This window comes from Manis pentadactyla, chromosome 10 (genome assembly GCF_030020395.1).
Source record: "Manis pentadactyla isolate mManPen7 chromosome 10, mManPen7.hap1, whole genome shotgun sequence".
Taxonomy (NCBI): domain Eukaryota; kingdom Metazoa; phylum Chordata; class Mammalia; order Pholidota; family Manidae; genus Manis; species Manis pentadactyla.
In genome coordinates this window covers 71,253,915-71,270,966 of record NC_080028.1, presented here as the reverse complement: position 1 = coordinate 71,270,966, position 17,052 = coordinate 71,253,915, and the positions used below count along the sequence as shown (strand labels likewise).

The window sequence follows — 17,052 nt, the reverse complement described above, 5'->3', positions numbered from 1 at the left end:
TATTTAGTGCACGACCTGTTTTTCACTCAGAGATAATATACGTAAACACTTAGCAGCATGTCTACACGAGACCCAAAGTAAATGTTGTTTGAAATTGAGTATACAGTGCTGAGGTGAGCATCTTGCCCTTGCTCTATGGGAACAATGCAGCAGGAGAAAATAAGTTCTTAGGAGCAAGACTTCTTGGTTAAAGGAAGCAGCAGATGTCTTCTCGGCTCTTGAAACGTTTCTTGCATATTGCTTCCCAGAGTGGCTGTGCCAGTCCCTAAGGTGCACTGCTTTTCATTTCCACTCGTCTCCCCACAGTCGAATAGATTGCACACGTCTGTTTACCTCCCACTGCATCTCTTAAAATGGTCTTGTCTTTTTCTCAAAAAATAGCAAAGCCATCCCAAGAATCCAAATGACAAACACCGTAGCAAAAAGTGCAAGGACCCCAAGCCCCGGGTAAAGAAGCTGAAGTACCACCAGTACATCCCACCAGATCAGAAGGGCGAGAAGAACGAGCCGCAGATGGACTCCAACTACGCCCGCCTGCTTCAGCAGCAGCAGCTGTTCCTGCAGCTACAGATCCTGAGCCAGCGGCACCAGTACAGCTACCAGACCATCCTGCCTGCCCCGCTCAAGTATGGGCTGCGGGCCTGGCTGGCCTCACAAGGGGGGGTTCACTGCAGTTTCTGATGGGGAACCGTCAGTTCCTAAAGGTTGGGTGTTGTGATTTCCTTGTGCTCGATGATGATTGTCATTCTGTAGGCAAAGCTCATCATACAGTGTCCGAAGTCAACTAGTAAGAACAACCTGCACTCAGCCCGATTTCTGTCCTCCAGAATAAGTTCTGACCTTCGCAAGTTAGAAATTACTTTCACAATTATTCCTCCAGGAAAGATTTGCCCATTATTTACTCAAATGGTATTAGATGCTATAAGAAAAGTATCGGAAGGATAACACCTGTTATAAATAGTTTAAAAATAAAATAGACAGATGAGCATAAAAGCTAGAGTGGTCAAAGAACACTTTATGTAAAAGGCAGGATGTCTATATGGGAAAGAGCCTGATACTTGGGAAGGGCTCTTCCAGGCAAAGAGGAATGCTCAAGTGCAAGCACAGAGGGCAGAGTAAGCAATGCCTGGATGGTGAGAGAAGGAGCCTGCGTAAAGAATGATTTATTTTTAAGAAGAGCAGAAGACAAAATTGAGTAGAGCCAGCATCTGGAGGAACCTGAAGTCAGGCAGACTTGAATCCTGATGTGTGGTAGATGTTTCAGCAGACTTGGTAAAGTCAAAATGCAGCAAAGAATGGTTTGGCACTGATACTGAAGGGGAGTCTGGAAATAGGAAAACCATTTATAAATTCTTCAATAGAGTAGGTGTGAGAAGAGGAAAGGGCGCAGACGATGGAGAAGAGGAACAGACAACAGATGTTACAGAAGACAAGTAAAGGTCTAGGTGTCCAACAGCTGTAGGGAAGGAACATGTTTCAAAGCTTGAGCCCTGTCATGGGAGACAGAAGGGAGTGAGTTCTGATGATTTCTGAGATCGAATTCATAGCAAACAGCCACAGCTAACTTAAATTATGTAGTAAAGGAAATTTCTAGGTATATGTCCTCAATGTGCTTTTTCTGGAAAACATAGATAAAAATACAGAGACCCTATTAATTTCCCTTGCTTTTCAGGAGAAAGGGATATTTATATTCAACTCAAGAAAAGAAATTCTAGAAAAACATGCAAAATCCCAATAGCAGGCAGAATATTCTTAGTGATTCTTTCCATTTATGATCACGTGATCTGTAGAAACCTTGCTTTTGTTTTCTGCCCACAGACTAAGCAAATCCTCCACAGGGAGCCCCTGTTCCCTATGAGTGCAGAAGGATTAAGACCCTCTGAAGAGCTTCTTAAGCAGTCTCTCCTCAAATGCTAATGATTATCAACTCACTTCTTTAAGATCCAGCTATCTCCAGAAAGATAAGAACTATTAGTCATCTGGACTTTACTGTGATGTACTTTTATCTGAAGTATCAGGGCACAGAAATGAAGAAAGGATTTTTGCAGCATGTTACTATGTTGAGAGCAAGCAGGCCCAAGTGAGGTTGGAAGGGACCCAGGGTGGCCTCCACAGCCGTCCCCACCCATGGCACCAGCATCAGGTGGCTCACATTCACGTGCTCCTCATGACACCGAGCGTCGTGCTCAGCACTTCCGTGTGATGCACTTGTTCAGGCTTTTCCCATATTCCCATTGGGTTTTACCTTTTTCTTACTGACTTGTAAGACTTCTCTGTATGTTCCAAATAGGAGGCCTTGTCAGAAACATGTTACAAATACCTCCTCCCATGGCTCGAATTACCACCCTCTGAACAGTGTTCCTTTAGTTAGGGTTCTCTGTGTCCTGTTTAAGCAATCTTTGCCCATCCAAAGGCCATGAAGATACTATTATAAGTTTTCTTCTAAAAGCTTTATTGTTTGCAAAATTCATGTGTAGGTTTTAGGATGATGTGAGGTAGAGGTCAATCATGAGCCCTATTTTTTTCTGTATGAATATCCAATTCGGCCCAGCACACTTTCTCCACTGCACTGCACTGTCATCTCAGTGGTAATGTAAGAGCCCATGTGTATGGGGTCTGTTTCTGGACCCATCATGCTCTCCCACTGTCTCTGTCCTTGTACCATCTCAACAATTGGCTTTGTAGTAAGTTTCATTATGTGGTGGTATGACTCTTCCAGCTTTGCTTTGCTTCTTTAAGGATGCTGTGGCTATTCTCAGTCCTTTGCATTTCCACATAAAGCTTAGAATCACCTTCTAAATTTGTACCAAGCAAGCAAATAAACCAGACCTCTGGGGATTTTTATTGGGATCTGATTTGATTGACATCTTTGTAATGTTGAGTCTTCCAAAGCATAATCATGGCATTTTTCTCTTCATAAGTTAACAAATTGTTAGCAGAAGCAATGTCAAATCCAGAAATTAATTTATTATAAACTGTAATTTTCTTTTTCTTTTGAAGGCCACTCAATGACAAAAATAACAACAGTGGGAATTCAGGTTTAAACAATACCACACCTAATACACCAAGACAGAATATATCTGCTCCTGTGAGGAAACCAGGACCGCTGCCTTCTAGCTTGGATGACCTAAAGGTGATAATTCCAAGTAGAGTTTATTCACCCATAAGTTCCCCCAAAATGTAAATGATTTGCCAGATCTGTCTAGCAGATGGAGGTCATTTTCAGTGGACGAATATTCAACTTTACTAGCAGTATAACCTTCATATTGTGCTTTCTTTTTAGGTCCATTAATTAATGTTCCTTTTAAAATGACTCATAATAACGCTCAGATTTTTGCGCATATACCATGTGCAGGCACCATTCCACTTCTGACTCTAGAGGCAGATTATTTTTCTTCCCTTATGATTGCCGAGTTTGGGAGAAGCAGGAAAATGTCACTGCTAAGAACATGATCTCCAGGGTCAGTCAGCCTTGCTGGGTTTCTCTCCCCAGATCAGCCCTCTGTTATCTGCAGTAGCGTAGACTAGTGGTTCTGCCTGCTTCTGCCTCAGTGTCCTCATTTATAAGATGGAACTAATAATAACACCTATGCCTCTTGTGAAGATGAGCTGAAAGGATAAAGCACTTGCAATGATGTCTGTCCCGTGGTAATCACTCAGTAAATGTAACTTACCATTTACAGCAGTAAATCATTTGACATAACAGGAATTAACCTCTAGAAATCCTTGCTGTATCACCACTGACCCTTCAAGTTCTTGATGTCTAGCTGAGTGTGTGTGTGAATCAGATGTGCAGTCACACAGGGCTGTCTGACAGATGTAGGCACCTTTCCCATCAGACGTGTCCTGTGGGTTTGTCAGAAGGTTCTGCTACCAAAAGGAGGAGAAATCTGATTGGTTTTTTCTTCCAGGTGTCAGAACTGAAGACGGAACTGAAGTTAAGGGGTCTTCCAGTGTCAGGCACCAAACCCGACCTCATTGAACGGCTGAAGCCCTACCAGGAAGTGAACAGTGGCGGCAGCGTGGCAGTGCCAGCGCCTGCCATTGTCACCAGCAACCCGGATGTCACCGTAGCACTGCCCGTCACAGTGCCACATACCTCTGTGACCATCTCGGGCCCCACGTTCAAGGCAGAACCGTCGTGTGCTGGGAACCACAGCTTGGCCCACGTTGAAAGCATTAGCTCCCCTCTGCCAATCTCACCGTCCCCCTCTGAACAGTCCAATCTCAGCACCGAGGACACAAACATGGCGGACTCGTTCACCGAGATCATGACCATGATGTCTCCGTCGCAGTTCTTGTGTTCGTCTCCGCTGCGAGGGACCAGTAACGAGGACAGCCCCAGTCCCACCAGCAGCACTCTGTCAAGTCTGGAACTGGATGCAGCTGAGAAGGACCGCAAACTTCAGGAGAAAGAGAAGCAGATCGAAGAGCTGAAGAGGAAACTGGAACAAGAGCAGAAGCTCGTGGAAGTGCTGAAGATGCAGCTGGAGGTAGAGAAGCGAGGGCTGCAGCAGCGGCCACAGGAGCCCCAGCCCAGCGTCTCAGCTAATGCCGGCAGCAAGTTAGGTCAGAAACGCGCCAGTGCCAGCTCCTCCATCAAAGACGAGACCTCACTCGCTGACTGCTCCAGTTCCGGGCAGCTTGTCCCGGGAGCCAGCCATCCTGTCGGCCAGCCCATCTCGGCCAGTGGCCAGACCCTCATTGCCAAAAAGGCTGTAGTGATCAAGCAAGAGGCCCCCATGGCCCTCGTAGAGCAGCAGGGCGTTGTCCCACAGTTTTACGTGAGTTCCCAGGGACAGCCACCACCCACCATTGTTGCTCAGCCTCAGGCTTTACTGACCACGCAGACTGCTCAGCTGCTGCTCCCGCTGTCCATCCAGGGCTCCAATGTCACCTCAGTGCAGCTCCCAGTAGGCAGCCTAAAGCTCCAGGTGTGAAGTGTGTCTTCTAACTGCCTTGCCTTACTGCCTGCCTAGGACAAAGCTTTTCATAAATGCATCCAGTCAGGCTTCACAGTTGCAGAAAACTGGTGCATGTGTTGTGGGGCGAGGTATTCAGAAATGTGGGTAGCCAGCTCTGTTCTATATAGTAAAAACAAACAAGGGGTGCTTTTCTATTAATGTGACCTTTTATCTTTAATGAGCACAGTATCTCAGATGTAGACATTTTTCGATGCCAGCAGTGTTATTATAATAGCTACTGTCACAGAGTATTTTTTTATGTGCAAGGCATAGCGTTGAGTACTATAAATGGCTTACTGTGTTTTATCCTCCCTACCCCCAGAAGATCCAAGTGAAATACCCACTTCTAGATAAGGAAACAAGCCTCGGAAGGTTTAGCAAATTGCCCAAGGTCGAAGCCCTCTGACAGCAGAGCGTTCACTCTCGTACCCACTCTGCCTCCTAAATGTAGTTCTTTAAACTCACCATTATAGTAAAGGTGTCCAAGCTAAGGAAAATGTGCCCCCACATTCAGGAGGGAGGGTGCTCTTGAGAGTGGTGATAAAGCACATGAGCACAAAGTTTCCCTTCATGCCTCTGGGTATAAGTCGTCGTTAAGTAAGGCAGTTTGGATTGGTTTTAACAAAATAGGGTCCACAAATAAAGAGAAACCATTTGGACCTGTACTCCTCGGCCTTGACTACCCAGATGCTCATAACAGAGAGGAGTGTCCCGCACCCCTGGGGTTGGGAAGCGTGACTCAGAGGCCATCAGCATGTGCAAAATGCTAACTGCCCTGTTCAGTCTTTAGAGTGGCCATGAAACTGAGAGTCTGTGAGATAGCTCTGCTCAGCGTGTTTCTCCCATTAGAGCTGATGTTCTAGGAACAAAAACTGTTTTATTCTGGGCCTGTGTGTGCCCCGCTCCTGGCTGACTGTCCCCAAGAGCCCACTGACTGCAGGCCTCACAAATGTCCTCACTGCTCTTAAAATTTTTATAGCACCTGAGCTATTTGTGTCGATTTGGTACAGATTTAGTCTATTTCCATTTTCTGTTTTCTCAAAATTTTCAAATGAAAATCTTAGATATTAAGAAACACAGCATGAAAGTAACCAGTCTGTTGTTTAACTCTCTGGTTTGGGATTAAGGTTCAAATGTATGTGTCAGTGAATTGAGGGGTGTATTTGTAAACATCTTATTCCATTTCAGATATCCCCAAGTGACCAGTTATTCCACATTTAAGCCCCTGATTCTTGATTTTGACAACTGATTTTTTTTATTTGCCTCCTAGACTCCACCACAAGCAGGAATCCCGCCTCAGCCTCAGCCTCAGCCTCAGCCTCAGCCTCAGTCTCAGATTGCACCTGCTGCCTTGTCCCCAGGCTTAGCCCAGACCGCACCTCAGAAACAGGACGCTTTCCCGCCACACGTGCTCCCTCAGCCTCAGCAAGTCAGAAAGGTCGGTGGATGCTAACTGGCGACAGACTGGCAGGCGTTCACTGCCGTGCTCAATCACTGAACCGGTGTCTTCATAGGGGCCTCTGTCGGGGGCTCCTGTTGACTCTCTTCTGTGGCCTGTCTCCGGGGGAGATGAGCCTCAGGTCAGATTTGGCTGAAGGTTATGCAATTATTTGAGAGAGAGGGAGGGGTTCTTTACTACTAAAAGATAGCTGTCGTAACTGTTAAACCCCTTTTCCAAGTGAAAGTTTCAAAAGTATTTTAATCCCATATGTAGAATTTTCTGGGTTTTACAATAAATTTCTTTTCAAAATAATCATTTTGAGAGAAAAAAAGAAGTGCTATTCCCTGGGAGAAGATAGCTGAGGATTAAAAAGATACTTTCTGGAATGTTGCTCTCATTGAGTAATATCTGTATGTGAGTTTCCATCTCACAGATTAAAAGCCAGAAGGCCGAGGTCTGGTTATCATTCTGGCTCACCACCTCCTACATGTTGGGCCTTATGCAAAATACTAAGGTTTCCTTATCTTTAAAACGATGGTGTTGATACTGGGCTCAGTGTTCTGGGCAGGGTTCCTATCAGGAAGTTCTGATGTTAAATAGCCTCCAAAATTCCCACTTGTCCAGTAGGTGGCATTATGTGCACAGCTCCTTGGCAGAAAAATCTTCGGGCCTCAAAAATAGGTCAGGATTTTAAACCTTGAGAATTACTTGTAGTCTTCAGCTTAAATGAACCTAGATAATCAGGTGTACCTGTAGATATGCCCCAGTATGGTATGAACCACCAGAGCTCAGGCAACCCAGACAGAGAGAAATGGCCTCTTGGTGAACAGTCATGTCAACCTGGGCCCCCCTTTGGAATCTCCTCTGAGAAATACAGTGAGCGAGGACGTACAACTGCATCCTACTTAGTTTAGGCTCAAAATAACATCTGAGTGTAGTGATAAGCTTCATGAGTGTTCAAATGTTAAGGCAGTTTTCTTTGTTTTAGGGAGGAAAGAGAACTATATAGACAGGATAGATAACGGCTTGTTCACTTTGTCTCAAAATACTAGAATTAGGAATCATTACTAACAATTTAAAGGAAGACATTTTTTTACCAAACATAAAGAAGTTTAACTTTTTCAGAGTTTTTCAAACTTATGGAACTCATTACCCAGAGAAGTTATATACTTAGGGTTAGGAGGGTTATATACACAGACATACATACTTTCATGCTTTAAAAATATATATAGGGGATAAGTCTCTTTCAGAATACTAGTGGTATAAAGTATATTAAGTAATATATTTTTATGGGGTTTTTTTTGGTATTATTAATCTACAATTACATGAGGAATATTAAGTTTATTAGACTCCCCCCTTCACCAAGTTCCCGCAACAAACCCCATTACAGTCACTGTCCATCAGTGTAGTAAGATGCTGTAGACTCACTACTTGTCTTCTCTGTGTTGCACATCCCTTCCTGTGCCCCTCCCAACATTATACGTGCTAATCTTAATGCTCCCTTTCTTTTTCCCCTGCCTTATCCCTTCCTTCCCACCCATCCTCCCCATTCTCTTTCCCTTTGGTTACTGTTAGTTCATTCTTGGGTTCTGTGATTCTGCTGCTGTTTTATTCCTTCAATTTTTTTCTTTGTTCTTTTACTCCACATATGAGTGAAATCATTTGGTACTTGTCTTTCTCTGCCTGGCTTATTTCACTGAGCATAATACCCTCTAACTCCATCCATGTTGTTGCAAATGGTAGGATCTGTTTTCTTCTTATGGCTGAATAATATTCCATTGTGTATATATATACGTACCACATCTTTATCCATTCATCTACTAATGGACACTTAGGTTGCTTCCATTTCTTGGCTATTGTAAATAGTGCTGCAATAAACATAGGGGTGCATCTGTCTTTTTCAAACTGGGCTGCTGATTCTTAGGGTAAATTCCTAAAAGTGGAATGCTGGGTCAAATGGTATTTCTTTTTTGAGCTTTTTGAGGAACCTCCATACTGCTTTCCACAATATTTGAACTAATTTACATTCCCACCAGCAGTGTAGGAGGGTTCCCCTTCCTCCACAACCTCGCGAACGTTTGTTGTTGTTTGTCTTTTGGATGGTGGCCATCCTTACTGGTGGGAGGTGATAACTCATTGTGGTTTTAATTTGCATTTCTCTCATGAGTAGCGATGTGCAGCATCTTTTCATGTGTCTGTTGGCCATCTGAATTTCTTCCTTGGAGAACTGTCTGTTCAGCTCCTCTGCCCATTTTTTAATTGGATTAATTGCTTTTTGTTTGTTGAGGTGTGTGAGCTCTTTGTATATTTTGGATGTCAACCCTTTATCGGATCTGTCATTTATGAATATATTCTCCCATACTATAGGATGCCTTTTTATTCTATTGATGGTGTCCTTTGCTGTACAGAAGCTTTTCAGCTTGATATAGTCCCACTTGTTCATTTTTGCTTTTGTTTCCCTTGCCCAGGGAGATAGATAGGTTCATGAAGAAGTCTCTCATGTTTATGTCCAAGAGATTTTTGCCTATGTTTTTTTCTAAGAGTTTTATGGTTTCATGACTTACATTCAGGTCTTTGACCATTTCTAATTTACTTTTGTGTATGGGGTTAGACAATGATCGAGTTTCATACTCTTACATATAGCTGTCCAGTTTTGCCAACACCAACTGTTGAAGAGGCTGTCATTTCCCCATTGTAGGTCCATGGCTCCTTTATCATATATTAATTGACCATATATGTTTGGGTTAATGTCTGGAGTCTCTATTCTGTTTCACTGGTCTGTGGGTCTGTTCTTGTGCCAGTACCAAATTGTCTTGATTATTGTGGCTTTGTAGTAGAGCTTGAAGTTGGGGAGCAAGATCCCCTCACTTTATTCTTCCTTCTCAGAATTGCTTTGGCTTATTCGGGGTCTTTGGTGGTTCCATATGAATTTTTGAACTATTTGTTCCAGTTCGTTGAAGAATGCTGTTGATAATTTGATAGGGATTGCATTGAATCTGTAGATTGCTTTGGGCAGGATGGCCATTTTGACAATATTAATTCTTCCTAGCCAAGAGCATGGGATGAGTTTCCATTTGTTAGTGTCCTCTTTAATTTCTCTTAAGAGTGTCTTGTACCTTTATCTTGCATCTACCTACCACTTCAGCATTTTATAAAAAATATACATATATATATAAGGGAGAAATGTGGGATTCACATATAAATCAAGTATAAAAATCAAATGAATAATCATATCTGACGATTGTTTATAGTTCATGATGCGTGATCAAAACCGAAAGTTTCTGTGATATGACTGCCCTTGCACTGTTCACCATGTAAGAACTTGTTTGTTATGCTTCAGAAGATTGGAGACTGTTGAGAATTAGGCTTGGGGTTGATTAATGATTGTGCATTGAGTCCCCTATACAGAATTTTATTGTTGTTAACAACCATTTGATCAATAAATATGAGAGATGCCCTCTCAAAAAAAAAAGTTCTGAAATCCGTTGCATGACAGTATGAATATACTTAACACTACTGAACTGTGTACATAAAATGGTTAAGATGGTGAGTTTTATGCTGTATTTTTTACTACAATTTTACAAATTAATTTTTTAAAGTGGGTTAAGATTAAATGGTAAAGTTTAAGAAAGTACTTGGGTGATAAAAGTATACAGAAATACAAGGAAGTGATTACCACAAAAGTCAGGATGGGAGTTACTTTTGGGGGAGAGGAAAGGAGTAGTTTTTGGGACAGGGCATGGAGAAGCTTCTGGAGCTACATTTCTTGATTTAGGTGCTAATTAGGGTGGTCACCTTATAATAAATCCTATGTTATGCAAAAAAAAAAAAGTGTGTCTTACAGTTTTCAGGGTATATAGGTCTTTCACTTCCTTGGTTAGGTTTATTCCTAGGTATTTTATTCTTTTTGATGCAATTGTGAATGGAATTGTTTTCCTGATTTCTCTTTCTGTTAGTTCATTGTTAGTGTATAGGAAGCCACAGATTTCTGTGTATTAATTTTGTACCCTGCAACTTTGCTGAATTCTGATATTAGCTCTAGTAGTTTTGAAGTGGAGTGTTTAGAGTTTTTTATGTACAATATCATGTCATCTGCAGATAGTGACAGTTTAACTTCTTCTTTACCAATCTGGATTCCTTATATTTCTTTGTTTTGTCTAATTGCCATGGCTAGGACTCCAGTACTATGTGGAATAACAGTGGGGAGAGTGGGCATCCCTGTCTTGTTCCCGATCTCAAGGGGAAAGCTTTCAGCTTCTCGCTGTTCAGTGTGATCTTGGCTGTGGGTTTGTCGTATATGGCCTTTATTATGTTGAGGTACTTGCCCTCTATACCCATTCTGTTGAGAGTTTTTATCATGAATGGATGTTGAACTTTGTCAAATGCTTTTTCAGCATCTGTGGAGATGATCTTGTGTTTTCTGTCCTGCTTTTTGTTTATGTGGTGGATGATGTTAATGGATTTTCGAATGTTGTACCATCCTTGCATCCCTGAGATGAATCCCACTTGGTCATAGTGTATGATCCTCTTGATGTGTTTTTGAATTCGGTTTGCTAATATTTTGTTGAGTATTTTTGCATCTATGTTCATCAGGGATATTGGTGTGTAATTTTCTTTTTTGGTGAGGTCTTTGCCTGGTTTTGGTACTAGGGTGATGCTGGCTTCGTAGAAGGAGTTTGGGAGTATTCCCTCCTCTTCTATTTTTTGGAAAACTTTAAGGAGAATGAGTATTATGTCTTGTATGTCTAATTTTCCACAGTAAATCCATCTGGCCCAGGGGTTTTGCTCTTGGTTAGGTTTTTGATTACCACTTCAATTTCGTTGCTGGTAATTGGTCTGTTTAGATTTTCTGTTTCTTCCTTGGTCAGTCTTGGAAGCTTGTATTTTTCTAAGAAGTTGCCCATTTCTTCTAGGTTTTCCAGCTTTTTAGCATATAGGTTTTCATAGTATTCTCTAATAATTCTTTGTTTTTCTGTGGGGTCCGTCATGATTTTTCCTTTCTCCTTTCTGATTCTGTTGATGTGTGTTGATTCTCCTTTTCTCTTAATAAGTCTGGCTAGGGGCTTATCTATTTTGTTTATTTTCTCAAAGAACCAGCTCTTGGTTTCATTGATTTTTTTTTTCTATTGTTTTATTCTTCTCAATTTTATTTATTTCTTCTCTGATCTTTATTATGTCCCTCCTTCTGCTGACTTTAGGCCTCATTTGTTCATATTTTTCCAATTTCAATAATTGTGACTGTAGACTATTCACTTGGGATTGTTCTTCCTTCTGTAAATATGCCTGGATTGCTATATACTTTCCTCTTAGAACTGCTTTCTCTGCATCCCACAGAAGTTGGGGCCTTGTGCTGTTGTCATTTGTCTCCATATATTGCTTGATCTCTATTTTAATTTGGTCATTGATCCATTGATTATTTAGGAGCATGTTGTTAAGTCTCCCTGTGTTTGTGAGCCTTTTTGCTTTCTTTGCATAATTTAGTTCTAGTTTTATCCCTTTGTGATCTGAGAAGTTGGTTTGTAGAATTTCAGTCTTTTTGAATTTACTGAGGCTCTTTTTATGGTCTAGTATGTGGTCTATTAAATAATATTTTTATGAGCAAACTGGTACTGTGAAATATAGTTACAATATCAAGTGTGGTCTGTATTTACAAAAGGCCCTAAAACCTTCGGCTCTTAATGGGGCCAAACAAAACACTTTATAGTTCCACAGGAAAATAGTCCTCACCTCCATCTGACAGAGCAGGCAGCTTCTCAAAAGGGGGCAGATTTTAAATGGGGCCTTGCTAGTAGGATTTAGAGAAACTATAAAACTGAAAAATTGAGTGTGGCCAAGGCATGTGTAGCCTTTAGGGTAGGATGGAAAAGGGGTCAGATAGTAAGAAGGTTTACAGCCAAAGATTAGGGTTTACCCTAAGGACAGAGTTGCCCAGGCAGGAGAGGGACTCAGTTGCAGTGTTGACTGTAATTGCAGTAGAAGTTGAGAGGCACAGCCTGGAGGCTAGCAGAGGGGGCTGTTGGCTCCTTTACCATTGCCATTTAAAATAAGGCAAAAGCAAGGCTTGCTTTCCCTCAGAGGCTGGGGATGGTGGGAGGAAAAGGGAGAGTTTCATTTAGAACAGATAAATTTGAGATGTCCCATTTGTAAATGTTATAAATGTAGTTTCAGCACTTGGGAGCAAGACTATGAGAGAGATGGGCTTGGGGATTGTTAGCTTAATCGTGAATAAAGCCACGAGAACAGATGAGATCACCCTTATTAGGAGTATGTAGATGAAATGGAGCTGTTAGGACACGAGCAAATGCTGCTTGCCCACAGAGCGCCGGCCACACTGCTGTCAAAGACAGGCCGCTGAGTGCAGGACCGCTGACACTCAAAAAACAGAGTCAGCAAACCATCGTCTGTGGGCCAAACCCAGCCACACATTGTCTAGGCTGCTTCTGTGCTGCAGAGGTGAGCAGTTCCAACAGAGGCTGCAGGCCTGCAAACTATATGTTTTGTGGCCCTTTAAGGAAAAAGTTTGCGGACCCCTGTTGTTAAAACATGGTTTTCTTTATTAGGAAGAACAGAACAAATTGATGGGAAAATATTTGTTCTTAACAGGTTTTCACAAACTCGGCATCAAATACAGTGCTTCCATATCAGAGACCACCTGCTCCCGCAGTCCAGCAGCCCTTTATCAGTAAGACAGCCAACAGCATTCTTCAATCCAGAAATGCACCACTTCAATCCCTGCAGAATGGACCTAACACTCCCAATAAGGTAATCCCGTGACGGCCATTCAGCAGGAACAGTTGCTACCAGGGTACAAAACCATCCTCAGGCCCCGGGCTACAGACTTGGAGCAACTAAGCATTGGCATGAATGGGGTGGACTAGCCAAAAAATACCGTGGTAACAATTGCTAAGGGGGAGCTTAGCTGGTACCACTGTGAAGCTGACCCTTCCCACAGTAGATACCCACCAGGGGTGGGGGAGGATTACCACCCAGAGCTGACATGTGCCCCTCCTCTGTTTGCTACAGCCTAGTTCGCCCCCACCAGCCCAGCAGTTTGTCATCCAGCACTCTCTGTTTGGGAGCCCAGTCCCCAAGACAAAAGACCCTCCCCGCTATGAAGAAGCCATCAAGCAGACACGCAGTGCCCAGTCCTCCCTTCCAGAGGTGAGTGAGACCAATGGCCACAGTCCACAGGCTTAGACTTGGTATGACATCCTCAGATCGAATCCATCCAAAATAAACTTGGCTCCTCGCTGTAAAATTACTACTGTTGAGGCTTGTTTACATTTTAAATGCTATTTAAAATCAAAACATTAGCCACTGTGAACACTCCCAAAGAGTTCAGTAGCTGTATAATCTGCAATTCCTACTTACTCAAAAATCCAGGGTTTGTCTTTAACTTTGGGGTCGGGGAATGGTCATGTTAGGGACAGATGTGACTGTGGCTGGGCATGTATTTTATACAGGTCCCTCTTCACCCTGCTACCCTTCAAGCCATCCCACCACCCTCTGCTCATCTACTGAGCAAATGAATATACTCTGGAGGGGCCAGACCTGAGGTCTTCCTAGCTTCAGAGGAGGAAAGCTGACATCACCCATGGGTGCTAACAGTGGATAAGATGTAACACATTTTCATACAACAACAGCAGGCACATTGGCATAGCGGTGCTGGTTCCCCTCCCACATTCTCTGGGTCACTTGATTCAGCCTGGTGGGTTGTGCGGGGCCACGGGTTCAGTCAGCACTTTCTGCAGCAAACAAGCCGGTCACCTTGACCTGTTTAATTGCCACAAACTGCTCAGTACCTGCCAGGCGCCTACCACCCTGAGGAAGCAGCTACCACATGCTGCTTTGCATTTGCTTCATGCTGAAGGAAGATAACTTTTCTAGCTGTGAAACATTCCAGGCTCAAGACATGGCCCTTATCTGTGAGGGAAAAGCCAAATTTCAGAAATGGGTTTACACATTTGTGAAAAGAACTGAAACGAATGGTGCTGGGCTACACTGTCCTCCCCCATCCATGCAGAAGTGACATCTATTCTCTCCAGGTGGGGGCAGAGGTGATGTAAATCGCAGAGCTTAACTGTAACTTTTAAGAAAATGTAGCAGTCCTTCTTCCAAACTTGGATTTCATGTGTAGGTTAATACTCACTACCACCTTAATCTAAGACAGCTGACTGGAATCCTGCCATTTATCTGTCTCTGGTTAATGTTTATAAAATGATATAGCCAAATTCTGTATCATTTTCTGGTATTCAAAAGAGTAGCTATCAGTAGTATGTTTTTATATGCCATTGAGCATCAAACTGCAGGAATTTTAAGGTTTTTCAAATACATTTACTTGGACTTCCAACTTCACTGTTGGCTAAGGCCCTACTGGTTCACAGTCTTCCCACAGATGACAGCTATAAAGCCTGGTCATAATACAAAGGCAACTACATGAAGGCATTGAAGAGTAAATAGAAGTAGTCATATTCTGGTGAGAACTCCACACTCAGAGGAAGGGAAGAATTTGGCATGAGTTCCCTTTTTTTGCTGCTTTTACTCTGGGGTCAAGCTTACTAGTGGAGTGACTGGTAGAAAAACCATAGCACAAAGGTTCCGTCCTCTGGAAAACCAGAGGACGGAACTGAGATCAGCCCAGAAGGGAAAGAACCCGAGAGGACACCCCTAAATTCTGCCTCCACACATCTCTGGCTGACCCCTAAGCCACAGAGGTACGAAGTAGAGTCTCAGCAGCTCGGCTGGACAAAGATCTGAACTGAGACTAGAATTTCTGCCCCAGAAACATTTTAAAGGTCAGGTCCAAATTGCTTAAAATGAAAGAAACCATTCATCAATTTAATAATAGCTATTTATAATATGCAATATACAAAAAATTGAGAAAATGTGACTCTTTTTCAAGGAAAAAGGCAACCAACCAAAACCAATCCCCAGCTGGTCCAGATACAAGAATTTGCCAACAAGGATTTTAAAGAAAATATATTCATAGTGAATGAAAAGATAGGGAATGTAAGCAAATATAGAAATGATTTTAATGGAATCGAAATTCAAAAATACAATATCTAAAATGAAAAAAAATTATCAGAATGAAGATGACAGAGATAAAAGGTCAGTCAACTTGAAGATCAGTACAACTTACTTATCCAATCTGAACAGAAAAAAAGATTTTTATAAAGGTGAACAGAGACTCAGAGACCTGTTATTTAATAACAAACAATCTAACTTGGGTATTATAGGAGTCCAGGAGAGGAGAGAGAGAATTGAGACAGGTAAAATATTTTAAGAAATAATGGTCAAATTTTTCACAATACAGCCAGAGACGGGTAAGATTCCTCAAGGGAGGAACAACCTAAGACAGGCACAGTCGCAGGGGGGCCATCAGGTGAGAAATTGGGGATCAACAGAGGTGAGGCTTAGAACCTCACCCCCCCGTTCTGAGAGAAATCTTCTGCATACGTGGATGTTTTATTGCCCTGGTCTAGCTTGGATTAACACATAGTCTACAGGCACACACCTGATCATCTACATGTGCTCTCTTACAACACTAAACTATGTTTTCTACCTTTATCTTGTATCTACCTACCACTTCAGCATTTTATTAAAAATAATAATAATAAAGAGAGAAATGTGGTATCCACATATAAATCAAGTATAAAAACCAAATGAGTATTCATATTTGAACTGACTGTTTATAGTTCATAATGCATGAGCAAAACCGAAAGTTTCTGTGATGACTGCCCTTGTACTGTTCACTATGTAACTTATTCACTATGTAAGAATTTGTTCTACATGTAAAAACTTGTTTGTTATGCCTCAGAAGATTGGAGACTGACAAAAATTAGGCTTGGGGTGGAATAATGATTGTGCATTGAGCATTGACTCCCCTATACAGAATTTTATTGTCGTTAACAACCATTTGATCAATAAATATGAGAGAGGCCCTCACAAAAAAAAAAAAAAAAAAAAAAAGGACAGACTTCCAATGGTAAAATAAATTAGTAACCGGGATGTAATGTATAGCATAAGGAATATAGTCAAGATATTGTAACAGCCTGGTAGGGTGATAGCTGGAACCTAGAATTATGTATATAAATGTTCTACCACTGTGTTGTACACTTGAAACTCATGTAATGTAATACTGTGTGTCAACTACCCTTCAATAAAAAATAATTATTAAAAGAAAAAAAAAAAATTTTTCACAATACAATGAACGACAAGTTTACATCTTGGAGATGGTCAGTGAACGCCAAGAAGGATAAATAGAAGGCTTAATCATTAATCACAGTCAAATTCTTGAAAGCCAAGGTTAAAGAGCAAATCTGGAAAGCTTCAAAAGAAAGGCAGTGTGATACAGATGGGAACAGCCACCCACAGTGACTGTGGAGGCCAGAAAATAAAACATCACCTTTAAGGTTCTTAGAGGGGAGAAGGTGGAAGGGATTGCCAGCCTCGATGTTCTACATCAAGTTAAAATATCCTTTAAAAAGGAAAGTGAACTGAGAGATTTTTCAGGTAAAGAAGAATTAAGGATTCATCACAGAAAATCTGCACTGTAAGAAATAACATTGCCTTGAGGGGTTTATAAAATACAGATGTAATACTTACCTAATCAAAGATGGAGGAAATGAGTGAATCTACAAGGTGGAT

General features: G+C 41.9%; 1 protein-coding gene across 4 annotated transcripts in view; it reads left to right on the top strand.

The window, feature by feature from the left end:
* Window positions 1–17,052, top strand: part of MRTFB (myocardin related transcription factor B) — a 226,708-nt gene that overhangs the window by 200,039 nt on the left and 9,617 nt on the right. For 3 of the 4 annotated variants that reach the window (XM_036917865.2, XM_057486947.1, XM_036917863.2), the window contains 6 exons: window positions 382–626; window positions 3,001–3,133; window positions 3,912–4,934; window positions 6,235–6,402; window positions 13,009–13,167; window positions 13,429–13,566. In XM_036917865.2, coding sequence (XP_036773760.2) covers window positions 382–626; window positions 3,001–3,133; window positions 3,912–4,934; window positions 6,235–6,402; window positions 13,009–13,167; window positions 13,429–13,566 — 1,866 coding nt within the window. The remainder of the gene's footprint in view (window positions 1–381; window positions 627–3,000; window positions 3,134–3,911; window positions 4,935–6,234; window positions 6,403–13,008; window positions 13,168–13,428; window positions 13,567–17,052) is intronic. The other variant, XM_057486948.1, reaches the window with a different exon arrangement.